This window comes from Thermoascus crustaceus (assembly GCF_041956765.1).
Source record: "Thermoascus crustaceus strain CBS 181.67 unplaced genomic scaffold VTN00scaffold_6, whole genome shotgun sequence".
NCBI classification, from domain to species: Eukaryota; Fungi; Ascomycota; class Eurotiomycetes; order Eurotiales; family Thermoascaceae; genus Thermoascus; species Thermoascus crustaceus.
Window position 1 is genome coordinate 957,825 of NW_027192532.1, and position 25,175 is coordinate 982,999.

At 50.3% G+C, this 25,175-nt stretch overlaps 6 protein-coding genes across 6 annotated transcripts; 3 read left to right on the forward strand and 3 right to left on the reverse strand.

Annotated features, from left to right (window-relative positions):
• Nucleotides 1–851: 851 nt before the first annotated feature.
• VTN00DRAFT_8676 (uncharacterized protein) lies at nucleotides 852–1,364 on the forward strand (the record flags this gene model as incomplete). The annotated part of the gene is made up of 1 exon (XM_069435551.1): nucleotides 852–1,364. One exon carries the CDS (start codon nucleotides 852–854, stop codon nucleotides 1,362–1,364), a length of 513 nt encoding a protein of 170 aa, XP_069285486.1.
• A 3,198-nt stretch (nucleotides 1,365–4,562) lies between these two features.
• VTN00DRAFT_8677 (uncharacterized protein) lies at nucleotides 4,563–6,631 on the forward strand (the record flags this gene model as incomplete). Its single annotated transcript, XM_069435552.1, has 3 exons — nucleotides 4,563–4,752; nucleotides 5,088–5,467; nucleotides 5,516–6,631. 3 exons carry the CDS (start codon nucleotides 4,563–4,565, stop codon nucleotides 6,629–6,631), a joined length of 1,686 nt encoding a protein of 561 aa, XP_069285487.1.
• A 1,491-nt stretch (nucleotides 6,632–8,122) lies between these two features.
• Nucleotides 8,123–11,335, reverse strand: VTN00DRAFT_8678 (uncharacterized protein; the record flags this gene model as incomplete). The annotated part of the gene is made up of 3 exons (XM_069435553.1): nucleotides 8,123–10,507; nucleotides 10,562–10,702; nucleotides 10,790–11,335. The coding sequence occupies 3 exons, from the start codon at nucleotides 11,333–11,335 to the stop codon at nucleotides 8,123–8,125; spliced, it is 3,072 nt and encodes a 1,023-aa protein (XP_069285488.1).
• A 5,236-nt stretch (nucleotides 11,336–16,571) lies between these two features.
• Nucleotides 16,572–16,919, reverse strand: VTN00DRAFT_8679 (uncharacterized protein; the record flags this gene model as incomplete). Its single annotated transcript, XM_069435554.1, has 2 exons — nucleotides 16,572–16,745; nucleotides 16,824–16,919. The coding sequence occupies 2 exons, from the start codon at nucleotides 16,917–16,919 to the stop codon at nucleotides 16,572–16,574; spliced, it is 270 nt and encodes an 89-aa protein (XP_069285489.1).
• Nucleotides 16,920–18,048: 1,129 nt separating this feature from the next.
• Nucleotides 18,049–20,018, reverse strand: VTN00DRAFT_8680 (uncharacterized protein; the record flags this gene model as incomplete). Its single annotated transcript, XM_069435556.1, has 3 exons — nucleotides 18,049–18,576; nucleotides 18,898–19,598; nucleotides 19,658–20,018. 3 exons carry the CDS (start codon nucleotides 20,016–20,018, stop codon nucleotides 18,049–18,051), a joined length of 1,590 nt encoding a protein of 529 aa, XP_069285490.1.
• A 1,386-nt stretch (nucleotides 20,019–21,404) lies between these two features.
• Nucleotides 21,405–22,399, forward strand: VTN00DRAFT_8681 (uncharacterized protein; the record flags this gene model as incomplete). Its single annotated transcript, XM_069435557.1, has 2 exons — nucleotides 21,405–21,599; nucleotides 21,713–22,399. 2 exons carry the CDS (start codon nucleotides 21,405–21,407, stop codon nucleotides 22,397–22,399), a joined length of 882 nt encoding a protein of 293 aa, XP_069285491.1.
• Nucleotides 22,400–25,175: the final 2,776 nt, after the last annotated feature.

Below are 25,175 nucleotides of genomic sequence, written 5' to 3' on the forward strand. Positions count from 1 at the left end.
GCTGGCCTTCGGCCACGCTGGACGGCATCCTCTGGCCGATGGATGTCCGCAGCGTCCGTGTTATCCACTGCCCCACCTCCGAGCTGGATGCAGACGTCAGAGACGACTCGTTGCTGTCACCATACGAGCTCTCCGCACGGCGGTCGAGGTGCTGTTTCGAGCGCCGTGCAGGCCTGGTCGAGAGGATAGAATTCAACCATCACGAGCGCAGCATCTGTTTCCTCCCTGTCCCTTCCGTCCGTGCGATCTTTTACTGTCGGGCGTTGGGAGCGTTGAGTGGTGGCCGGAGGGCCGTTTGACAGGCCAGAAGGACAGTCTGCGATGCTGCATGCGGGGTTGGGCAGGGGAGCTGCTCCAATTACTGAGGGCGGCGGAGGGGTAGCTTGCAGAACGATCTCCGTTGTCCGCCGCGCAGCACGCAGAGCTCCTGCACGCCAGATACAACCTCGCCATCACCATTTCTGAGCCGCGATACTTGGCCAGCGCAACTCGTAGCATCTCTGACCGAATATCCTGCGACTCCCGCTGCCGTTAAGCTGCACCTTCGACCTCCTCGTCGTTTTCTCGGGAGTCCGGCCACACGTGACTTCTCCTCAGCGTTCTCCTCGCGCGATGCCTGATCAGGGCATCAGGCTGGGCCCGCCCGTGAGGGGTCGGAGTGCTGACATAATGAGGGGTCACCGTAGCCGCAGCGTTGCGACCTCTGCGGGCTTAGGCGCTAACTGCGTAGAATACGACTAGACTACCTACTGTAGGCGCTTGGCGTATCGGAGGTCTGCAGAGCAGCCACACGCTCTGGAGGGGGCTGCAAACCAGCCTCATCGTCTCTCGCCGCTGACAGACGGGCATGTATGACCAGATCACCCTGTGTCTTTTGCATCACGATTTCCTTTTCCAGGGGTTCCGGGTGGTCCCCGAGCTTCTACCAGGTTTCGACCGAGGCCGGACCTCGCCGAAACCGGCTCACCGCCCGGGTACCCTCTGAGGGGGAGGGACCGGAGAGAGGTGTCCCGACTCCGCCGGGCGCCTCACACGACCCCGGCCCGTCGCGAGGGGAAAGCTCCCTTACTCCAAAAATAAACCGAGTGAGCCGTCCCGCAAAGCCAAATCCGGCTCATCCCCCATCTTCCGGCGCGGATAATCCCAGGTTCCAGCGCCAGCACCCGCTCGGAACGCTTGCGCCGAGTGCGGCGACCTGCTCCTCCTACATCACCTCCCCTCCTCCTGAGCTTCCTACCACCTCCAGGAACTTCCCGGATGCAATACATGAGTCCACACTTCGTCTCGGTCCTACCAGGAGATCTCTCGGGACCCTTGTGGCGCGCAGAGATGAGACAAATTCGCGGTGGATGCTGGAGCTCTGAGCTAGGAATCGTGATATCATGCTAACGCGTGTCGCTCAGTGCTGGCAACTGACAACGTGGCCTCTACGGTGTAGATACTGCTCAACCATCCAACAAGGTCCAGAGACCGATCCATCTTGAGGCATTTCGCGAGGATTTCTCGGGTGTCTACGAGATAAGGAACTGTATGGAGATTCCGCAAGGTTCCTGCATCGACAAGATGATCCCACGCAGCATCTAGAAGGGACGATGTGACAAAGCACGATGAAGAGATACCTGTTCTACAGCGTTTCCAGCTTGATTGCGCACTGCTATCTCAAGGGTCTTCCTTGTTTGTTCCACCCTACTTACACCAGAAACAGGTTTGAATAAACACCATGCGATGCGCGGAGCTGCAAGGCAGAGCCTGTTGAGGCGGGATAGTCGCAGTCGGTGAGTATCTGCCTGTCTGTTTTCCAAGAGAAAGAATAGAGATACAGCAAGCAGTCCTATCCGCTGTTGCGGGCAATCCCTGTCGTTGCTGTTTCATGATCTCCGCCTTTGCCATCGCTGAGAATAGTGGGTTTGAGGAATTCTGCATTGGAGATCCTCTGTGTTGTCAATGCAGATCGTCTGTGTTGTTTGATATCCCACGTATTGGATTTTAGGAAACACGGGGTTTTTTTTTACGACAGCTCTAGAATCTCTTCTGGTATCTCAACGGCGCCAACAACGTACGTCTTCCTGTCTAGCAGAACTGAACGGATCTACGCGATTACTGCACCTTGTCACATGGGTATGCCGTGCCAACATTTCCGATATCGATCAGTTGACACTTCCTCGTCCCCAACCTCGAGAATGCGAATTTCCCGCCGAAGGAACTTGCCAACACATTTTTTCCCTGCAGATCGCGACGATGGGAGTCAACGGATTGTTTCACGCTTGTGGCGGTACTTCTGCTAACGAGTCGCCTTGCAGGAAAAGCGGTCGGCCTTTCTCGCTACCTTGCCGTTTCAATTCAGACTGCGTGGCGTGATGTTATGGATCTGAAGAACGACATCGGCCCGTTTGCTGTTCTTGCTGCTCTCAATACATCGGATCTTTCTAGTTTTTCCTTCATCATCCTCGACAGCTCGCGAACTCGGCAAGTGTGTGATTCCGATAGTTTGAAAGTAGCCGACGTTTATCAAAGATAACAGTCCCATACTTCTCCGCGGATGTGCTCGAAGTGTGCGGTACTGTATATGTAGAAACGCTCAAGTCTTCGACTCTGCAACTGTGACACAAGGAACAGACATAGATAGACAAGAATGCTCGAAATGATGATGATGAAGCATAGATACGAATCCATCAACCTCACAGTGATTTTATTCTAGGTTTGAATGGGGTTTGATTCCTTTCCAGACTTTGTATGTAGTCCGTTACCCCATGTAGCCAGTTGTGTTTCAGGTAGTCCATCCCATCCATACTAGACCCATGAAACGACTAGATAGGAAGAACAGCCCTTAATTCGTCTTGTTTCTTGAACAGTAACAGTCTAATTTCATTAGACAGCACGGTTATATACATAGCAGGATGGCGCACTGTAGGTAATGTTCAAATTTCAGGTATATCTATCATTCGCCATCGATTGCGGTTGCTCTTTTGTAACTTGACCCGAGACTCGATGTTGAGAAGACTCCCTCTATATTTCTATGTACAGTATATCTGGATAACTGTCATTAGTAAATAAAAATCTTTAAGAGCGATGTGAGTATGGATAAGAGGCAGGTATGAGAAATAGAGAGGAAAGGTGGTGCAATATATAGTTGTGCTGTATGTCCAATACTTATATAGTCCACCCAGCTGGCATTCTCCAACACCAACACCTTTCTGCATCTATATGCAATGTCTAATTTCCCTCTCTTATTTATCAGCATCCAAAAACTTAGATTCAATAATTTAAATAATATGATCTACTTTCCTCCGTCCACTGTCCAGCGGTACATGTCTGTTGCACAGCACCTGGTCTACCTCGTCCCCGAGCACGTGGTCTCCGCACAGATGCCCCACTCGCAACACCAGCCCGACGTACTCAACCTCGTGTCGGAATCGGCCTGGACCACATGAAACTGGACCATCTCTCTTTCTCGCCTCCAGGAGGGATGTGCATTATAATCGCAGTCGTTATAGGTACGGGGTAGGTACTGGCCAGCGCCACAGAGCAGTGCGGGCGGAGAGACGCGGGTCATGGTCCGACTAGGCGGGTTTCACGATGCCAACTTCGCTCCATCCCAAGTGTCAGACCTCTCACTCTACCTCTCCCATCCTGCGAATCGCGATGTTTTTTGGCACATCGAGCATGGACCAGGGTTTTCCATGGTCCGTGTTTTTTTCTCTTTTTTCACAGATTCGATACTCTTTTTGCTCCGCTTGAGGATTTGTCAATCCGGTGCAGCCGCGTTCCCAGTTCAGGAATGACTGCTACAGAGAGATGGGAACCGATTTCCACTTCTGGAGAGCTGCTAGATTTCTCTTGACTAACAGTCTCATGTTCTTTGTATCGGATTGCTTCTTGTCCATCCCGTTGCTGGGATCTCTTCGTTTTCTTGATCATTCTTTTTGTTTTGAGCATCGGCTGGGAGCCTGCTGAAACCGTTGGCGCATAGGGAACGTCTCGCCGAGACTCGGCCAACCGTGATGGCAGTGCGGATTCATCCCGACTTGACTAAAAGACTATGTACCTGACCAGGTTACTGTTCACAGACAGCCACACATCCCGCTTCCGGTCAGAGCGAGGCGCTTGCTGGCCAGGGCTTACGACGCCGTGAGGTCTGGAGACTGGCCCTTCCTTCTTTCGCCTGGTGGAAGTCTTTCGTCGTATACTTCATGTACCGCCCAGCCTACCCCGTTCCTCCATTCGCATGTCCCTTCATGCGTCTTCCTTTCTCTTGCTTTCCTTCTTAGCCAGGCGCTTAATTTTCCTTCTCTTCTTTGGCCCTCGGGGGCTTTGACACACAACAGTCCAGCGGGTCTGGGTTGTCTCGTTGTCAAGACTCTGGCAGTCTTTCTTACACCAGCGTTTTGTCGTTGCCTTTCCCCTTCTTTTGTAGACTGTTGGACAGTGCTTCTTTTTACCTTCTCCACGGCTGAACTGTATCTCCAGTTGCCGATTTACTTTCAGGAACTTAATGAGACAGCGAGCTTAACAGATGCTACCGTGTCACTCGCTTTAGCCACTCCTCTGCCAACGGCAAGATCATGGATGGCTTACTGTTTACGCTGGCAGCCAGAGCCGATGGGAGTCGCCACTCAAACGAGACAGAGCCGAGGTTTGAACGGACGCAGAATCTCATCCTCAAGTTGATCCTCGAGAATAATATCCAGAATAGAACATCCACGCTGCTGCTTGTGGCGTTCAACGTGGCCGCCGCGGCACTCGTGATCGCCAGTATCTTTTATGATGCGTGGAAAGTGTCGAAAAGGAGTCCTCTGTTGAAGTCAGAGTATGTAGAACCCCGCATGTTAGACCCCTGGAAAGAAGAACATCATGAGTAACTGTTTCAGCAGGAGATACGAATTCCTACGTACGATCCATCCGGCAGACGTGGTTCCTTTGGCTCTATGCACAGCCATTATAATACAAGGCATAATATTCCTCGGGGTTCAGGGGGCTGGACTAAAGGGCATATGGATTGGCGGTTGCAGATCAATTGATCAAGTGGTTTTTCCATGTGAGTTCCGTCTCGCACAAAGTGAAGGCTTGCATAACGCTGACTGCACAAGCTGTCTGGATTGTCGGATATGTCCTCTTGATTTTCAGTTCTGAGACAGCCTACCGGAGCCTTCAGAAGAACCGATTCGCAGCCAGGGGGAGGTGGAATACATATATATGTCTGGCAATTGTCCTTATCATGCTGCTCTTCACATGGATTCCATCCACAGTCCGGAAAGCGAGGAGGGACAAATGTCTGGGAAGTCTGCTGCTATTCGCTGCACCATGGTCGGATGTTGCATTTGCGATAAATCTTATCCTGATCATCTCTTACATTGCGATCGGGACGATATTGGTCGTGCAGCTCCTTCGTACGGTCAAACTTGATCGCGAGGACAGGATCGCCGCCAGCAGGGTAGTCTACTATCTTGCTGTCGGCACGGCCCTTTTCGTGAGTACAGTCACCATGATCGAAATCGCTCGTGCTGATAGCTGCTAGACATTCATCATTCCTTTCTGGGCAAAAGTCACATTTTCTCGTCATGCTGGGGTGACTTCGATGATGGCTACGATTTCGTTAAATCTGTTCGGCTTCATGTACTGCTTCCTACATCTCTTGCTTCGTTCAAACGCGGACAATATGGCCATTCGCCCTGTCAACGCTTTGTGGCGGAGGAACCAACGCTGGAAATTCTTCGGCTCGAACGGTCTTGACATTGGGCAGCATATCACCACCCCGATTTGTCTGGAGAGAGACCACAGCGCCGTCGGGCTAGTCGCAGGTCTCAGCGAGAAGGGTTACTACGTCGATATTGAAGCTTCTTCTAGAGGGAGTGCGGAGTCCAATAAACCTCTCAATACAACGGATAAGGGAGATGCGTACAAGTCCCTGCCACCTTCCCCTGTGCAGAAGCCACAGAATGCCACCGCCAGGCATTCTAGAAAGAAATCGAATTATTCACTGTTTCCGACGAGGGAAAGCGCTCGACAGATGAGAAGGGCCCCGTCGAGCATATACGATACTGGTGACGAGAACTTCCTGCTCCCGCCAAAAGCACCTTTCGCACGACTACACCAGCGTCACTCTTCGGGCATCAGCAGTGCCACTGTGCAAATTGGCCTGCGACTGAGCAATGTGGGAATGCCTCTGCAGAACCCGTTCCTCATGCAACCGTCTCCCACTGGCAGCCGGCCGAACAGTCCCTACAGGCAAACAGTTAGCAGCAACGTTCCTATGCCGTCGCGGGATAATCCTGCCACATCAGATTCTCCCAGAGTATTCGAAAGAGGCTCCTCAATACAAGACAGCGCTCCTCAGAAAAATGCTCTTGATAAAGAGTCCACCACCGATACAAAGGCTCCTAATCAGTCAGACAGTACTACAACGTGGAAAGCCGGTAGCAGAGCGCTTAAGAAAGCGATTACCCGATCTATGATGATGAAGGATCTCCCGCCCCCTCCACCCTTGTCGAGCAGGAATAGAGACACCGCTCTACAGACGCTACCAGAAGTGCGATCGCAGGAGACGTCGCCGAAGGAGGATTTCTGGCCGCTTCCTGATTCTCTTACGATGCTGCCCAAGAAGACGTATCGACCTGGCGATGAGTGGACATGAGTGGATAGCTTTCTATTCCGGTTTCTATGCCTGCTTATGCTCACACGGCTGATTACATTTACGTTTCTCTTGTACAAAGTTAGAGTACTTTGTGTTTCTTCGTACCCCACACTTTTTGTCTGACCGGAGCGTTACCAGCGCAGGCAGGGTCTTGGGGGCTCTGCGTCATTGCACAACCATCTTCTGTGACCTATACTCTGCCAGCTAGCCATATTATGGTCTTACTACGTCACCGGTCTAGGGGATTACTGTTACCACCTTTGCCAGTTTTTATTGACAAGGAGCCGTGCAGATTGGGGCCAAGGGCTCCGTTTAATAGGCCCTCTGATCGCCTGGGAAGATCTCACTACTTGATGCAGCGTTTTCTTCCTTCACCTACCCTTTCTTTTCACCGTCGTCTTCGTCTATCTGACAGAAGCCTTCCTACGTCCCGTGTATGTACGAACGTGTGTACGTCTCTGGTTGACGTGTATGTGTATGATTATGCGCTATGCCTTACGCTCTTTTATTTGAAATATCTTACGCTGTTCTTTTTTCCTGCTTTTGAATATCTATCTATCCATCTATTTACCATCTCTCTAGGCTTATTCAGAGATATGCCAGTTGGAAAACGCCTTCGACCCGATGCCGGTGGATCGTTTTCCGACCGAGAGAGACATCACCTATACTTGCACTGTACTGTACTGTACACGTACAATCACATCAATGGGTGGCACTTTGATATTTCTTTTTCGATATCTCCCTTCCATTCCTCGATTTGATTTTCCTTCGGTTTTCCGCGTTGTCCTTTCATTTTTGCCCCCTTCTTGTCTGTCCCTTTCAGGTTCCCTTTTTTACGCTTGCTCGTATGTATGCCGTTGAGCAGCAAGCACGCCTTCTATCATTAAATTTTTTGTCTCTTCAAATTCTTTCTTTCCATCTTTCTTTTATCCCTGTTTTGATTTCGGTCTTGATTTCACCCGATCCGAATATGAGCCTTATCTGATCTGAGTTGATCCATTTTGATCCGATCCGATCTTATCCGACGGGGATCCAAGAAATCTGATCTCGAATAAAACAAAGCACACAGCGCAAGAAGAAATCACACTACGCGTGCAAGTCGGAGTGGTAGTCGCTATGTTAAGCGGTTTGTCTTAGGAGACGCATTCTTAGTTAGACCCATAAACTTAGCATGGGCGACCGCCGCGCGCGGTGTCGGATACCTGACCGAATCTAGCTAGGCTTCTCTGAAGTACCGTGTACAATGAGTATCTCGTACATTCGTCCCACTCATTCTCTATATATACATAGGTCTAGATAGGATAGATGGCTAGTACGACAGACAGTACAGCACAGCGCTAAACAGGACAGGAGCAGGGTAACTTAGTGGATAGATAGTCGGGTTAGTTATATCATACATATGCTAGAAGAACAAAAAAACATCATGGGCTCAGAACAGTGAATCCAAACCCAAGTCAAGTCAAACTAAGTTGTTAGTCTAGTTTAGGAGGGTTAGAAAACAACATTCACAACCCTCCCCCCCCTCACAACAACCACCCTCCTCCTCTTCTCCCAATCATTCTTCTCCCTTAACCACAACCGTCCCTCATCCGTCTCCAGGATCCGCGACACGATCCAGTCCTGCTCCTCTGCCGCCGTGTCCTGCTCCGCGCGACGGATCGTCGTCTCGGACGTCGTTGACGGAGTCACTGTTGCCGTGCCACAGGTGGTAGAGGTGTTGGTGGTGGTGGACGCAGCGAAGCGCGGTATGGTGACCGTGAATCGAAGCTTTCCGTTGATCTGGACGGCGACGGTTTGACCGCCGCGGGAGGAGAGGGCCTCGGATTGGGCCTCGTCGAGGAGGGGAGAGGGCCAGGGGGCGGTGAAGATGGATGGTAGTGATGGTTGAGTTTCGGATTCAGAGGTGTCGCGGAGGAGTAATGGGGCGTGGAGGACTTCCCAGCTCTCAGAGGCCAGGGCCGGTGCGATGGGGGCGAGGAGGCGGAGGAGGGTCGAGACGGAGAGGTAGAGGACGTTCGGGGAGGTCGGGGTCGATGACGAGAGGGCGTTGGTCAACTTGGTGAGGTCCGAGATGACGGTGTTTAGGCCGTAGGGGTTCTTCTCGATGCAGTTGGTGACGGAGGTGATGGTCCTGTGGGCGGCAAGCAGACCGTCGGCGTCGGCGTCGGACAGCTGCTGGAGGGCGGTGGAGGGGACGGCGACCGCGTGTTCGGATTTCAGGTCGTTCTCGGACAGGGTGAACGATGCCTTGGAGAGCGCTTCACGGGCGTCGAGGATGAGTTTCCACAGTCGGACAAACCACCGCTCGATGCCGACGATTTTGGTCTCGTCCCATTCCAGCACCTCGCTGACGGGGGCGGAGAAGAGCACATGCGCACGGGTCGCGTCCGCGCCGTACTTCAGGACGCACGTCGTCGGGTCGACGCCGTTGTGCTTGCTCTTGGACATCTTCTCGAAGGAGACGTTGGGCGTGATCTGGGTGCCCTTGATGAGCGGTTTCTCCGGGTTTGACAGGTCGACCTCATCCGGGTGCAGGAATCGACCTGTTGAAGGCTCCGTAAATGTCTTCCCGTGCACCATGCCCTGCGTGAGGAGGGTCTTGAATGGCTCCGGGGGCCCTGCAAGAGCGCCAGAATGGGCAAGTTCTGGGAACAGCTCTGACTGAGCGAGGAATTTGTAGATGAAGCGGGAATATAGGAGGTGCAGGATGGCGTGTTCCACACCGCCGATGTAGATATCAACAGGGCGAACTGACGAGGGCGAAAATGGTAACTCCTCGTTCTTTGCATCAGGGTATCTCAGATAATACCAGGACGAGTCGACAAAGGTATCCATGGTGTCTGTATCTCGCTTCGCAGGCCCTCCACAGCTGGGACACTCGGTATGAAGCCATTCCTCGGCAGACTCAAGGGGATTGCCCTTTTTGCCTTTGAGCCAGTCACCTTCGATCTTCGGTAGCTTGACCGGAAGCTGATCCTTAGGAACAGGGACCGGACCACAGCTCCCACAGTGGATGATTGGGATAGGGGTACCCCAGTGCCGTTGTCTGCTGATCAGCCAGTCTCGCAACCGCCAGCTCTCCGCGAACTCACCGCGGCCGATCTGCTTGAGATCTGTGACGATTTGCTTGGCCGCCTCGTTGGAACGGAGGCCTTTATACTTCCAGCACTTAGCGGTAAGGAAACCTTTCTCTGTAAACGCCTTAGCGTCCTCAGCAGGTATGACAGTGGCGCTGTCCTCCTTGTCAGTCCCAATAGTAGACTTCGGCTCAACGACCACGGAGATAAACTCGGGGTTGACGTTCTCTCGGAAGAAGGCCAGGTCTCTTGTGTCATGACCCGGTACACCCATGACAGCACCTTCTCCGTAACCGCTGAGCACATAGGGGGCAGCAAAAACGGGAAGTTTCCTCGAGAGATCGGGCGTTTCCTTGTCGACGACCTGTAGTGGATGGGAGGCACTGACATCCTTCAATTTATAACCAGCCTTCGAATCCGGTGGGAGGGAGGAAGCCTTGTCCAGGAACTTGCGCAGGACCGAATCTCTCTCTGCAGCTTTGACCACAACTGGATGGTCTAGGGACAAGGCGATATACTCGACTCCGTAGAGCGTATCCGGCCGCGTGGTGAACACTTCGACATCCAGTTTCGACTTCTCATGCCCATCAATGGCAACGGGGAATTTGATCTTCGCTCCTTTCGATCTTCCCAGCCAATGCCTCTGCATAGACAGCACGCGCTCGGGCCAGCCGCCCGCGAGAGAGTCGAGGTCTTTCAGCAGCGCCTCCTTGAAGGCAGTGATGCGGAAAAACCACTGCTTCAGCTTCACCTGCTCGACCTTGGCACCGGAACGCCACGAGAAACCATTCGCGTCGACCTGCGCCTGGAATCAGTGTCCGTCTCCATTCCGGTTTTCGGAAGTCAACCGCACCTGCTCATTCGCAAGGACCGTTTTATCCACCGGGTCGTAGTTCACCAGGGCTTCTGCTTGGTACGCAAGACCCTTCTCGTAGAGCATGAGGAAAATCCGCTGCGTATGTTTGTAGAATTCGGGGGAGCAGGTCATGATTTCCTGAGAGAGAACGAATGCGCATCAGCTTCGGCCCCTCCATTGTGATCATGCAACCAGGAACGATCAATCGACCCGACAATCACCTACCCTATCCCAATCGAACGCAGTCCCTATACTCCTCAGCTGCTCCTTCATCCTGGCAATATTATCCGTCGTCCACTCCGCGGGATCTATACCGCGCTCAATCGCCGCATTCTCCGCCGGCAGACCGAAGGCATCCCACCCCATCGGGTGCAGAACATCGCGACCGCGCATGCGATAAAACCGCGCCAGCACATCCGATATCGTATACACCCGCAGATGGCCCATATGCAGCGTCCCCGACGGGTACGGGAACATGGACAGAATGTAAGACTTCGGTTTCCCGGCATCATCTTTGTCTCCGCTGGCGCCGGCGGGGACGGACGGCGAGGACTCATGCTTCTGCCATATTTTCTGCCACTTCCTGTCCAGCGCGAGGAGATCTAATCTCTGAGGGGGGGTAGTCGTAGCCGCGAACCGAATGAAACCATTGAGTTTGGGAGAAAAGGCGTAATTAATTCCTGCTCTTGCACCTGCTGTGTACCGGCTGCACCTCCGCGCTTGCGCGAGGCTGCTCAGCGAGTGTAATCGTAAACGAGAGACGGGATGCATCGTGACTCGTAACGCATCATGCCCGATCAACTAGGAAACTAAGAACGGGAGAGAAATCAAAGCCATTGGAAGCGACCGTGGGGTGCCAGAAGCAGTTTGTTTGACGCAATGTTCGCTCTATATGCAAGCAAGAAATCTGAAGTCATCTCCCGTCGCTCCTCCGCCGCGGAGCTCTAGTCCCGTTGCGGTTTAGCGCAGGGCAAACACAGCTCTCTCGAATTGTTATATATACGGAGGGATAGACCAGATCATTTACTTATCTGCTCCATAAAATTTAATATGAACAATATTTCCAGCACGTACGACCATAGGGTGTGGAAAACAGGGCTTCCCGTCCGCTCAGCCGTACTTAAGCCACACGCCGGGCGGTTAGTAGTTGGGTGGGTGACCACCAGCGAATCCCGTCTGTTGTACGTTTCTTTTGCCTTTTTTATTGCACTTTTATTAATATCCTTAGTTTTAGATAGAGACGTCCCTTCCTGGTTGCCTTCCCTGCCTGACCTTTGTGACTCCCAACCTTGTGACTATATAGACCCTCTGTCCTATCCCAACGCCTGTCCAAGATCGACCGCTGACCTATCACGTCCTATTATGTCTTCTGTCTCCTCTCGACCTACGTCCTAGCTCGACAGCTGTCCTTCGCAGGGAACCATTCAATGGTTGCCTGCTTTGGTTTGAGGTCAATGTGGCGGGGCAGAATAGAGTGCATGTGTGCATATGTGCATATGTGCCCAATCCCCTTGGGCCTCGAGCCGCCCAACTCCACCGCAAAATCCCTGGCAAAGCTGAAGGATACATAAACAACAGCTGAAGTCCATATCCTGGTGCTTGTGATTACCCACGGAAGACTGTCAATAACAGCTGATCTGCCTGGAAAGTAGCACATTTGACGATAGACACCCCATGGCTGATGGATTTGGAATCGGAGTCAGCATTGTTGGCGTAATTAGTTTCACAATCCAGATCGCTCAGGTGGTTGTCCAGTCCGGGCTGGACTGGAAAGATGCACCGCATGATGTCAAAAGCTTTATGGCCGAGCTCCAGGCGCTGAAAACAGTCCTATCAGAGACAAACACAAATATCACTCTCAATCCGGACTTTGCAGAGGCCTTTCAGAATCGACAATCTGCTTTATTGTCGCAGTTGGGATCGGCTGCACAGCTGATAACCGATACTAGATTGCTACTAGAAATTTGCCGAAGGGAGCTAGAAAATCTGCTCTGCAGGCTGAAGAAGAGGGACGAAGGGCATCGATTGGGCTGGGAACGTTTTAAAGGAGCTTTCCTCGCCAAGAACGTTCGAGAATCTGTGGAAAACCTTCATCGACAGTGTCAGCTTTTGAACAGATTGGTTTCTATCGATACAGCAGTTCTCGGGGCGGCTATATACAAAGGGGTCAAAGAGAGAAGAAAAGAACAACACCAATGGCATCAATCCAAAGAAAATCAGACGATCTTATCATGGCACACAGAGATTGACTATGGTTCTCAACAAAGTGACATCCTGAATCGACGCCAAGACGGAACAGGGCAGCGGATACTGGAGACAGATGAGTTCCAGCTGTGGGTTAGCGATAAGAATAGGACTCTTTTCTGCCCAGGCATTCCGGGAGCAGGGAAGACTATCCTTACATCTATTGTTATCGACTACCTTCAACAGAAATTGGGAAATAGCGGGAGTGTTGGAATTGCATACCTATACTGCAACTTCCGGCAGGAGCAAACACTCTCAAATCTACTATTAAGTCTTCTAAAGCAGCTAGTGCAGGGACAGCCATATCTGCCAGAGAGTGTGAAGTCCCTCTATGAGGACCATACGAAGAGGAAGTCGCCCTGGAGTTAATGAAATTATGAGCGTATTATAATCAGACAAGCTTTCCCAGCGTCCCATCGATGTGAGATATAGGCATCGAGATAGGCTGTATCGCACGTACGCGCTGACACTATTATTGGGCGCCTGCATGATCGGGCGGCGGAACTATTTTGCGAGCTGAGGGGAGGATGATAGATCAACATACAAGTCTGCCTAGGAACTGCGACCGACATTTTGAAGAAGTCGATAGAACAAAAGGTCTGCCCTCGAGGAAAGAATGGACGACGATTTTTTCGCCGGCACTTCAAACTAGACGTCACCGTTCAGGGGGACCGAAGTTGCCAGGTCTCGTTCGAATCTGATCCGAGCCGGGGAATCAGAAACAAAGAATCGTGACGATCTGGACCAGAGTGCGTTTTCTCGCGGAAAATGTCTATCTGGAACGTACCAACTCGAGTGAAGCGCGAGTGATCAATCAGGTACTCCACCGGCCTGCGAACCTTGCAAACTGTCTATCCGAGCTTCGAGCCATGGGAAGAGTATCCAAGGTACCGAAACATGTTCATATCATTAACCTCATTTCTAAGTCGATTTTGGAATCAGCAAGCGCGTCTTAGATGGCGAAACTGAGCTGCGGACCAGAGCCGGAACGGAGGGGTATGTCGCACCGGAGATCTTTGGTCTCCTTGACGATGACAGAGAGGATTCAAGCTACACGAGTGCGGTCGATATCTGGTCCCTGGGCTGTCTGTTGTATTACATCCTGACAAAAAGCCCCCCTTTTCCGACATATGGATCGCTCCATGACTACTGCTGGTCCCCATCGAAGTTTCCCGAGGAATCACTCATTACAAAAAATGTAGGCGCTTCTGGAAGGCAGTTCATCAAAGACCTCCTAGCGCTTGAGCCTGAAGACCGACCAAAAGCGTCAGTCGGCTTGGTGTCAAGATGGGTTATTGAGGATACCACTGTTTCACAGCCGTCCTCAACTGGATGGATGACTCGCCAGCGTTCAATGTCGATAGAGGGAGAATTCGCTCGGAGCAAAAGAAACTTGGATGAAAGCGAACAGAGTTTTATACATACAGTACATCCTAATCAACTTGATGATGACATGGTACAAGTAAGCCCCAAGACTCCGTTTGGGTAGTTAGTGATGAGTCGAACTAGGACTTTCACTCTCTAGAACTATGAAACGCTATAGGTAACGTCAAAACGGACGTGGAAAGGATAAGAGTGCTACTAGAATTAGGCGCCAACACCAACAAAGCACGCAAGGGGTACACGGCGCTTCATCTTGCAGCAAAGCAAGGTTCCACCGAAGCACTAGAGATCCTACTTGACTATGGTGCGGACGTAATGGCTAGGACTCGACCGCATACGGAAACGGCTCTACATCTCGCAACGCATCAAAAGAGCCTCAAAAAAAACCAAAGTTACTGATCGATCGGGGTGCCGACGTGAATGCCCAAAACGCCGACGGTGATACAACATTGCATAAGACAATCACAAAATGTTGCACACTCGAAACAGTCGAGTTCCTGCTGGGAAGCGGAGCGTCTGTCGAAATCAAGGGCAGAAATAGAAGAACGGCATTGCTGTATGCAATCGGTCTCGACCAGGAGGACAAGGCGAGGTTGCTGCTGGAAAGAGGCGCCAACCCAAATACGCAAGACATTGATGGTCTTCTTGTTGATGTTCTGAAGACCGAGTGAATTTCCTCCAGCGTATACTGTATGGTCTCTCTCATGAAGAGAAACACCATCGATAAGTTAATCATATTGAGGGCTCTGGGGAACCAAGGCCAATTAGCACATAAATCGGACATGGAGAGCAGTAAAATACGAGGAAGGAACGAACACTCAAGAGTATGGATTGCAGTAATGGGCCTGTACGGGATAGACACGAGTGGCTTGGTCAGGCATCCGCGGTAAACTACTTGGCATTCGTGGTAAACGGAGACCGCCAGAGCCGTGCCGACCTCTATGCATTATTAATTCAATTTCCAAGTGTCGGTGTGTGTCAGCAAAAATACCTACCGCGATGGCATGTCGCGAAGATCTCAGCCGAGTAGGTGAAAGGCACCGGGCCTGCACCAATGGCGTAAAACGCTGCAAAGACAAAAATGAAGAACGACACAGCGATCACTTTCTTCAAATTGGCCTCTATACGGAAGCACAACCCGGTAACAACGAGCAGCCAGACCATCTGTGAGAGACTTGCTAGCAGCAGGCGACGTCTTCCAAAGGTATCAATTACGTATCTGGCGAGAAAGGTGACCGTGAGGATTACAGGGTGCAAACCCAGTACCACAAGCAACCTGAAATTAGTCTGCAGGCCAGTATAGGCTAAGAACAAGGAATCCAACGTGACGATGATACTCCAAATACCAGACATGGTTCCAGAGATCATGGCAATGATTGAGGCGACTGTCGCACGTCTGATTCGGGGGATCGTAAACAGCTGGGTGAAGCGGTGCATATAGCTGCTGTACCCAAAATCCTGCTTTTCAAACTTAATCCGGGTATAAATCTGGTAGAGGTCCCGAGCAGCCTGTATCTCTGTACCGCGCAGACGACACAAAGACCGATAGGCCTTTTCCATGTGGCCATTGAGAGCATACCAATGGGGAGATTCAGGACGTCTCCAAATGAAAAGTGGGAAAACAGCTGCCAAAACAAGAACCATTCCACCGTATATTTTCGCATAGACGTCGGTCACGTCTAGGGAAAATACGGTAACGATTGCAAACATTTGTCCAAATGATGTATATCTATGGAATAAGTTAGCAAATCGATATTTCGTCCATCTATGGTTTCTTGGATGGCTATGTTATAACAGGGAACACACAAATTGCCATGTCAATACCATGGCCCCACGGACGAAAGCCGGACTGATTTCTGCGCAATATATCGGAATAGTGCATGCCTCGATTCCAATACCAATTCCTAGCAGCAGACAAACGACCAAAAGCAGTTCCCAGGTTCGAGAGCTTGCTCTAGCGATCGGGGCAATAAAGTCAAAATTGCGGCGGTCATTACAGTCCCACGACGACCCAACGACCTATTCAAAGTATCTGTACACCAGCATCCGACCAGAGAACTGCCAATGTAAGGTGCACTATCGGGATACTCAGTATTCAGGGCGAGAAAGTCTTCCAGAACGGATATGGAACTTACTACTCGAAAAACATCATCATGACTTCGTCCTTGGGGATATTCAGGTAGCCCCCGTGCAGACTTCGGGGTATACTACCGTAGAAGGGCAATACATACAGATTCAACCCGCTGGGCGATAAAGAAATCCAAAGTCAGCTCTGTAGCAAAAACGGGGGGAATGGATTCTTGCTCATTAGAGAAGTGCCCCTACGCCGTAAGAGAAGACAGGCCCAAGAACTCCTGGTTGATTCCACTTTTCAAATTTCTCATTGCTCATGACGACCAGTTACCTCTTCGGTCAAGCCTTCCACGCGCTCGAAATTCGTTAGATCACACGCCAGAAGGGCACCCTTCTTCAACACATCTCGAATATCATCCAAGTTATACTTCGCTGCGAACTCGTCTGCATCGAGCAGAGTCTGGCGCTCGTCCAAGCCATTCTCGGGACTGTGGGGTCTATCACTTGATAATCAAGTTAGGTAGCACCGTCTAGTCAAGTATGCAGCCGGTCTACCCACCTGAGACGCGCCCTGACTTCGGCTTGTCCCTGGGATCAGAGGGAGTTCCGCTGCCTCTGAATCCGCACTAAGTGTAGTAGCTCCTCTCGTCGTCATTATCGCGGAATGGCGCGATGGAGGGAACCAATCAAGCATGCATAGAAAGGATCGGATACACGGACGTAGATTCCAGAGTGAAGAAACCAGCTGTACGCTTTGGTCGAGCCTATGAATACGTCGTCAGGCCAGTACGATCTTGTAGCGCAAAAACGATCGAGGAGGGTTTAAAACCAAGCAACACAGAAAGCTCATGGGGACGACAGAACTGAAAGATCGACAAGGCTGTGTCCGGTTCCCGGCGCCCGCATGTCACAGGATGGAGATGGACAGGGCCATGGTTGCTAAAGTAAGCCATGATCTGCCAGCAGTTACAGCTGTCGCGCGCAAACTGCCTTGCCTTCCAGCTGCTACGAGGTAGGTCTGCATTTCTTACTCATTTTAAAGCAGCGAACTCCCGAACAAGTCATTAAGCATTTCCCATAAAAACCACTTCCATTGGGGTGCTGACACCCAAACTAAACAGTGTTCTTCAGACCCTGCTCTTGAACTCATGTTCGCACTGATTTGCTTGAAGGTCTAATCGATCTGACTGATCACGGAAAAAGAAAAGTTATTATTCCATTAGACTGTGGCTATGTGCAGCTGCTAAGAACCCCTGTGTCTTCGGGTGAGTGGAGAACATCTATGTTATCATCAGCCTCACTCAACAGGTGGGTGGGTAATATACTGCGTAGTTATCAGCTGGGTGAGCTCAGGCAGCACTTGTGAATTTCGTTTTATGGCTTACCGCCTCATATCTAGGCGGCACCTATTGATCTACACAGTACATACTGATAAGTAGTGTACCATTCGTGGTTAACTATGATCATAGCGTAGCATGGAAAGATAATCCTCCCTATACGATGTTTGGATGACACTCAGGAAGCTCGCAAAAAGACTAGCAAAAAGACTAACTCTGTTAGAGATCACACCCGACATCACCCAGTAGCTCAGACCAATGCTTATAAAATGAACGTTCGACACAATATGTGTTCACGATTTGTATCAATATTTCATTTCCTAGTCATGTAATATCTGCTTCACATTGGCTGCTTTCCAGTATCATATCATCATCATCTCATTAACATCAAAGATACCGCAAAACTTAGGTCATCAAAGAGCTAGTAAATTCATGCATGACTCAAAATCAAAACGAATAAAGTTCCTGACGGTTCTTCGCGCGTAGCATGTCAAAATTACCAACCATAACATCCGAGTTCCAAACCTTGGAGTTGCGCAGGCGCTGGACACAGGCACGGAACTGCCGTTCATTGCAGACCCTGACCTGGTCGTCGAACATTAGAAAGTCGCGACCCTCCTCAAAGGACACCCCAAAGTGGCCGTCGGCACTCAGGATCTCGATCATCTTCTCCCACGAGGGGTCTCCGCCCGGAGAGTCCAGGATATCGTCCATCTGGATGATGTCCTGTCTGCTGGGATTGTCGCTTCTCCTGAAGTGGAAGACCATCTTCGAAAGAAGGTGGTCCGCGTTATCTTCTTCCGGGCAACGCACCGGAGAGGCCGTTCTCACAGTGCCATTAATGTCCGAGGTCGTTGGTGACGTGGCCAATCCGGACGCTCGGATGACATGCAGGGGAGATTCGGATTCGATGACCTGGCTTGGGGAGAGGGTGGCTTCGTTTCTTAGGATCATTTGGTTCGTTGCAGCAGTCCACTGTGATCCTGAAGGTACCCGAGTTAGTTTCTCTTTGGGTCCTGATCCTGTCAGTCCGAACAAAGACATGGTGGCCGTCGGGTCGGCGGGGAAAAAAGATCCCCTATGACCTAGTCGATATTCTAAACCATATTTCGCTGCGGTTTCCATTTCTCCCACTAGCTTAGTCACTATGTCCTTGCATTGCTTGTAGACGCGGTCATCGAGCATTGGGGGTGGTATCCAAGACGGGTCGAGCTTATAATGGCGATAAGGCAGGATGAATTTCCCAGAATGCATGCTGACAAACTTGCTGCAAAGAAAGCATGATTTTTTGCTTACCCCAATCAAGGGTATGGAGGGCCTGCGGTAGTGACGGTGATCATAGAAGTTGAGAAGCTGCATCTCCGCATGAGCCACCAAGTTTATAGAGCAAGACTGACGGAAATGAGACTCCGGATCTCTAGTGTCCCAGAGAGCAGCAAGGCGTGAGCGATGATAGTCCTCTCGACCACTGCCTATTGTCCTCCTTAGGACGCTGGTCAATGGTGTGGCATCCCGGTTTGAGGTGTAAGCTATACGCAACGGTGCCTTGACCGACTCGACGATCATTGGATTGAATAGAGTAGGAAATGCAATGGCGAAATGTGCTATCGCCTGCGAGGCAATCCGATACCGTCCCAATTTCCTGACAGCTTTAATCCAACGCGGAGAATGCGGAGGATTACTAGAACTGGCAGCCTCCAGGAATTGGGAAAGGTATGGTCTCCCTGCTCGCGCTGTTTTTAGCAAGTCCCCGATTTCCTGCTGTGTTGGAGTGTGTGAAAGCTTTTCCACGGTATGGAGGAGATCCCACAGCCAGTCGAACGATTTTCGGAAAGATGAGCCGTTCGACATGCCAACTTTCGGCGCCATTATGGCAAAATGCTCTTTGAGAGCTCTGTATTCGGCCTTTATCTTTTTCAGATAATGTAGGATCCGGGAATAATCTAAGTTGATGATCCTTGAAAGTATCTCATATTCCTGGTTCCGTACGGGGGACCCTGGAAATAATCAGCTTCACGTCTACTCTGCACAGATGCAAGGTCAGAAAGCCGCGTACCATCGGCTATAGTAGAATTCAAGACGTCCACAAGATCCCTAAGTTCTCTTAATGTATGTTCTGTCACCCCGCCATTGCTTGCAACTCGAATAATGGTCCCCTCTGGTGAACCTTCCTCGAGACATGCTGCAGAGACTCTGGCACCATCCTTTTCGGTGGCGCAGATCAGAGCAAAGGAGTCGAGGAACCTTTGTTTCAAAAAGTTTTCGTGATCTGCCCCAATTTCGTACTGGGAGAAATCCTGATCCAGTGTATGTAGTTCTGTAGACACTTCGTGGACTGGGCCCAGTGTTTGAAGGAGAACCGCCGCTTGGACAAAGCGGTCCCGGAGGTTACCCGTTATTTCCAAGGCCTGAGCCATCTTGAGAGCAGCCAGTACCTTCGTTAGCGGGTGGTCTCAATAATCAAAAAGAAGAAGCAGATTCGGGATAGCGTGTCACGCGGAGCATTCGCAGAAAGGAGGAATCAACTGAGTAAGACTATGTGAGTTTTTCTGTTCCTTTCGTGACAGAAATATAGGAAGATAGGATCAGCCTTAACTTTCATTGCGGCAGATGACAAGGCAGACAGGAAATGACGAGCTGGTCTGGGTGTTTTCAGGCAGAGACCGGGGTATCATGCACCTTAGGCTCTAGTACCAGGCTAGGTAGAATACCCCGCACTGCCACTGGCTGTTCTTTTCACACACATCCTCCTGACGGCCCATTAGTGTTGAGGAGCGATATCATGTCCTTACAACACCCTGGATCTCTCAGATCACTGGTCCTTCTGTCACGGAGCCGGCGTTGTCCAACACGTGGCCCCACATTAGCGACTTCAATCGACCAGGATTAGACTCGTTGAGAGGAATCATATGCTCGAAGCCGTCGAAGCAAGCAGATTTCATTTCACGCCTTTCCGTGCGGATGAGTCCTGATCCCAGGACACGAGGGGGATCGCATGAATTTCCTCTTGCTTCACGAATGTGGCCGTGTAGATGCCTTTGTCAACCGTTGTGAGAGCAGAGTTAGTATCTCTGCCTGTTGAGCAACTGTTAAACTCACACTGCATATAACAAATTCCCAAATTCCTAGATCAACATTGGTTTCTGTATATTAGCTTACCAACTCCCTGGCATTGCTCTGTGCGGAAGAGGCGACAATCAGCACGTAGTAATCAGGCCTTTCGAAATAAACTGGTTGATACAGATATCTGTCATGTCTGCAGAATTGCTTACTGATGAGAGCAGCCTATCCTGTTCGATGATGGCGATGATGATTAAGCCCAAAAGCCGTGACGATGAAGGTCGAGTGGGCGGACAACGGGAGCCAACCGTGGGTTCGCGAACGCTGATTGATAATTGATAAAGTTATCTCCGAGGCCGACTTCCGCATCTCCTCCATCGCGACTTTCGCTCACAACTTCCAGGCTACACCATTCTTTACAAAGGACATATGCACTTATCCCCCCATTATTTATTAGTTAATTGTTTTCCTTATTGGAATTGAGAAGCTGGACGTCCTGACGCCGTAATTTCACCTCGAAGTTCTGTCGTGCGATCATGCGCCTGCGGTTGAGACCACAAAGCTCTTGCTGGGCGTTTCTACCCAGAAACAGCCAAACTACCTGCAGACCACGATATATCCGACCTTTCTCAATATCTTCCTCACGTTGCACTACTCCCCACCGCCCTCTCGACATCCCTCCGCCTTTCCCCGTCACGCAGACATGCCCCGAACCGAGCTGCTCGTGTGCGCCGACACCACCGATGCCCGAAGGCCTGGAAATCGACCACGAACAGCCGCTCAATGGGACGATGGCCGCATATACCCAACAGCTTCTTATATGTACTGGTCAGGGTGACTGGGCGAGTCGTATCGAGGATGATGGAAAGGGAAAAGCATGGGGAGCGCTGTCGAAGGGCCTAAGAAAGCTGACGGGGAGACGTGGGAGATATGCCGATGTATGTATACCGTTTACCCGTGTATTCAGTTCTGTTAGAAATATTATTATTAGATCTAAGTGGAAAATGCTATTATTTTGCAAGCTCAATGGACTGACTCGCGCAAAACGTAGCCATACAACAACGTCCTAGTCACCGCCGCCTCTTTCCCCGCCCCGTCCTCCCCCTCCACAGCCTCCGCCTTCCTCTTCCCCAGCTTCAAATTCCTCCCCTCCATCCCCGTCGAAACACCCTCCCTGGGGGCACCACTACACGCTCAAGCAAAATTCGTCCGCGCCTTCGTCCTCCCTACCAAGCTCCATGAAATGCACTCCGCCCTCCCCGAGGAGATACGCACGGAACTGACACGCTCCCCCGAACTGCAATCCGAGTTCCCCGGCGTAGTCGATATCCAGCAGTCCCCCACGATCCTGATCTGCAGCCACGGCGGACGCGACATGCGCTGCGGCGTCATGGGTCCCGTCCTGGAGGCCGAGTTCCACCGCGTGCTGCGCGAGAAGGGCTACACCTCGATGCAGACGGACGGAAGCACAGTCGACGGGCCCAATCACGCGAACGTCGGTCTGGTCAGCCACATCGGTGGACACAAGTACGCTGGGAACGTGATCATCTATATCCCGCCCGGTCTGACCGGTCCGGATGGTGCTGTGAGTCCGCTGGCCGGAAAGGGCATCTGGTATGGGCGTATCGAGCCGAAGCACGTCGAGGGGGTGGTGGAGGAGACGATCCTGAAGGGGAGAGTCATTACGGATCATTTCCGGGGCGGGATCGATCGGGATGGGACTATATTAAGACTATAGATTCGATCCATTTCCAATATTCCTCATTATTTCCGCTTGGGCATGGAAAATATGCGGAAAACGGAAGGGAAAAGGCTGTATGTTAAGAAATAATGTTCTTCTCCATTGTACAATACCATATAGAGGTGATATATAGACGGCATAGAGTTACGCACATACCTACGTAGGTGCATATAAATAGACAACATACATGGACAGAAAAAGAAATAGAAAAAGAAAATTCAAAGAATTTAATTTTCTTTTCTCAGTATTCATTACCAAGAATACAGGTCCGCGGTGTACATAATTTCCTGCGCCATACTGCGTGTAGCCGGATATAAAAGCTGTAAGTGCTTTAGTTTCCAAGCCCTGCGCCCTATCTTCGGTATATAACGAACACAGACTACTCTGCAGAGGTCCCTTGGGAGTCGAAATATCTAACCTTGCCCTATTTAGATATTCAATAAAACTATCATGCCTATTGAACTTCAGTCAATGTTTCTCGAGTAGAGAGTTCTGCAATCCCTACATATATCAGCGTAACATCCAGTCTTAATGTTAAGGACTAATTAATTCGTGCCATCTTACCGGTGTGCAATTTGGTGAGGGTATCTCGCCATGACATCTGACTCCCCTGTGTACGACTTATCTTCTCCATCAGAGTCATGAATGCCCTCAGCGTGTCTGTCACTTTTCCTAGAAAGAAAGAAATAAATGTAAACAAGACAGAATCTTCAACATGACAGATGGGTCAAATTCATCAATTATCCAAGAAATGATCAGAAAGCAATGGGTTATCTGCAAGATACTGGCCGGATCGAATCTCTCGCCTAAGAAAATAGACCATTCCCTTTCCGGATATTTATGTTCTCCATAAAAGCAAGAAAAGAAATTCTCATAAATATATTTTGTGACAGATCAAGGATGTAGCTTTAAAATAGTCGTGTGTTACGTTCTTGGCTGCTTTTTTGCTTCTGCTCTGACACCGATAGCTGGGCAATAAATTGTCTTAGTTGCCCAAGTAAGAATTACGATGCTGCCGTAATTCAAACCAAACGGCCGTACTTGAACAAGCTCTGGTTTGACTGCATGAAGGGCTTGCATACCCAGTACTTGTCCACTACTCAGAATCAGGCAGACCAGAAAGAATGCGTTAAGGCTAAGAGGATTGGTGACTGGGAAGGACACAGGGAACGGTGTCGTTGCAGGTATGTGACCAAGTCTGCGAGAACAACCGAGCAATGCAGTGTACCTTTGCTTCTTGAGGATGAGAATTTGGTGGCTTTTATAAACAAAGCTGTTGACTTCTCTGTTGGCAGAATCTGCGCTCCAACTACCGCCAAGTAGATGAGCTAACTCATGGTAGTTGAACTGGGATCTCCATCTGCGGCCCTTCTTTTATATCTGCCCACCTCTGGGATCTGTGGATTGATTCAAGGTCCTTCATGCTACGCTGATCTACTTTCAGCATCCGCTCGGCATTTTGGTTGTTGGGCAATATGCCGTTTTTGTACCAGTGCTGGAGTTCTAGAAGGACTTTTTGTAAGCATACCTATATAGGAAACAGTTCCAAAAAGGAGGGACTTCACTTACGTAGCAGAGAAGTAACATCCTTTTATGCTTCTGCAATTATCTCACAGGCCGATAGGAGCTAATTTTTTTCTCGATTGTGGTAGCCATCTTGATATCACGAATCTTCCTTCTATGCTAACAAGATTGTGAATGGCGCTTTGCGCACTGTAAGCTAACTTCGACTTCGGCCCATGAATGTGCATACCCCACCATCGTCTCCCCGTCAAAACGGCAAAGATCGTATGATTCTAACGCTTCGATAAGGCACAGGCACTGAAGCAGACATTGGTTTCTTCTTTTGTTGGTTGTTTCCACGTAAATAACTGACCCTCATAGATCTGACGGCACCCTGGTGCTTTTTAAAGATTTTAGAGACTTCAAAAATCGTCCATTCAACTGTTAGCACAGCCATGCAGATTCTGTCCAACAAGAACCGGCCCAAGGGCCTGCAGGACATTCTCAAGGACGCGGCTACCAAGCCCAGCTTCATTCCCTACAACATAATACTCTTAGCGAATATTTTGTTGAAAGTCTATTGGATTGCCAAAGATAGAAGCTGTGGAGCGTCGAACGTCCGCTTCGAAATTCGTCCATAGTGACAGTTGAGACTTCAAAGGAAAGTATTTTCTGCGAGCAGGCCCGGTTCTTGCTTCTGTGATCAGATCTGGTATTCTCGACCATATAGTTAATGCATGAGCATTCGTTGTGATGGAAGTTCTGAAGACCATATCTCGAACGTCGACAGCAGGGGTCATCGTAGGAAAGTTCGAGCCCAATATCACCACAACCACCACCATCTATATATTGCCGTCATCTCTATCCAGGAAGTCGTCGTCATTAATTAAGGGCGAGTCGTCTGAGAAGGGCCCTCCGTTGCTAGCTAAGGCGAAGCTGATTGGAAGCCGCCTTTAGCTTGCTTCTCAACATGCGAGAGAAGATGCTGTAATCCGGATTTCCCTGCACTTTACAGCGCCGGATCGTCTTTCTCCACAAAGACAAATTCCCCTTGTACCGTAGCAGGGATGTCGCCAACAATAGTATGTATAAAATTCGGCCTGATTGGAAGCCCAGCCTGAACAGATGCGGATGATATACGCAGATTTTGTCCAACGCTATTGCATGATTATACAAGACCGAATTCTCGGACTCGAGCTCACAGGTGTCCAGATAGTGCAAGGTTGCTGTAAATATACCTATAGGCGAAGCGACTTGGAACACCAAAATC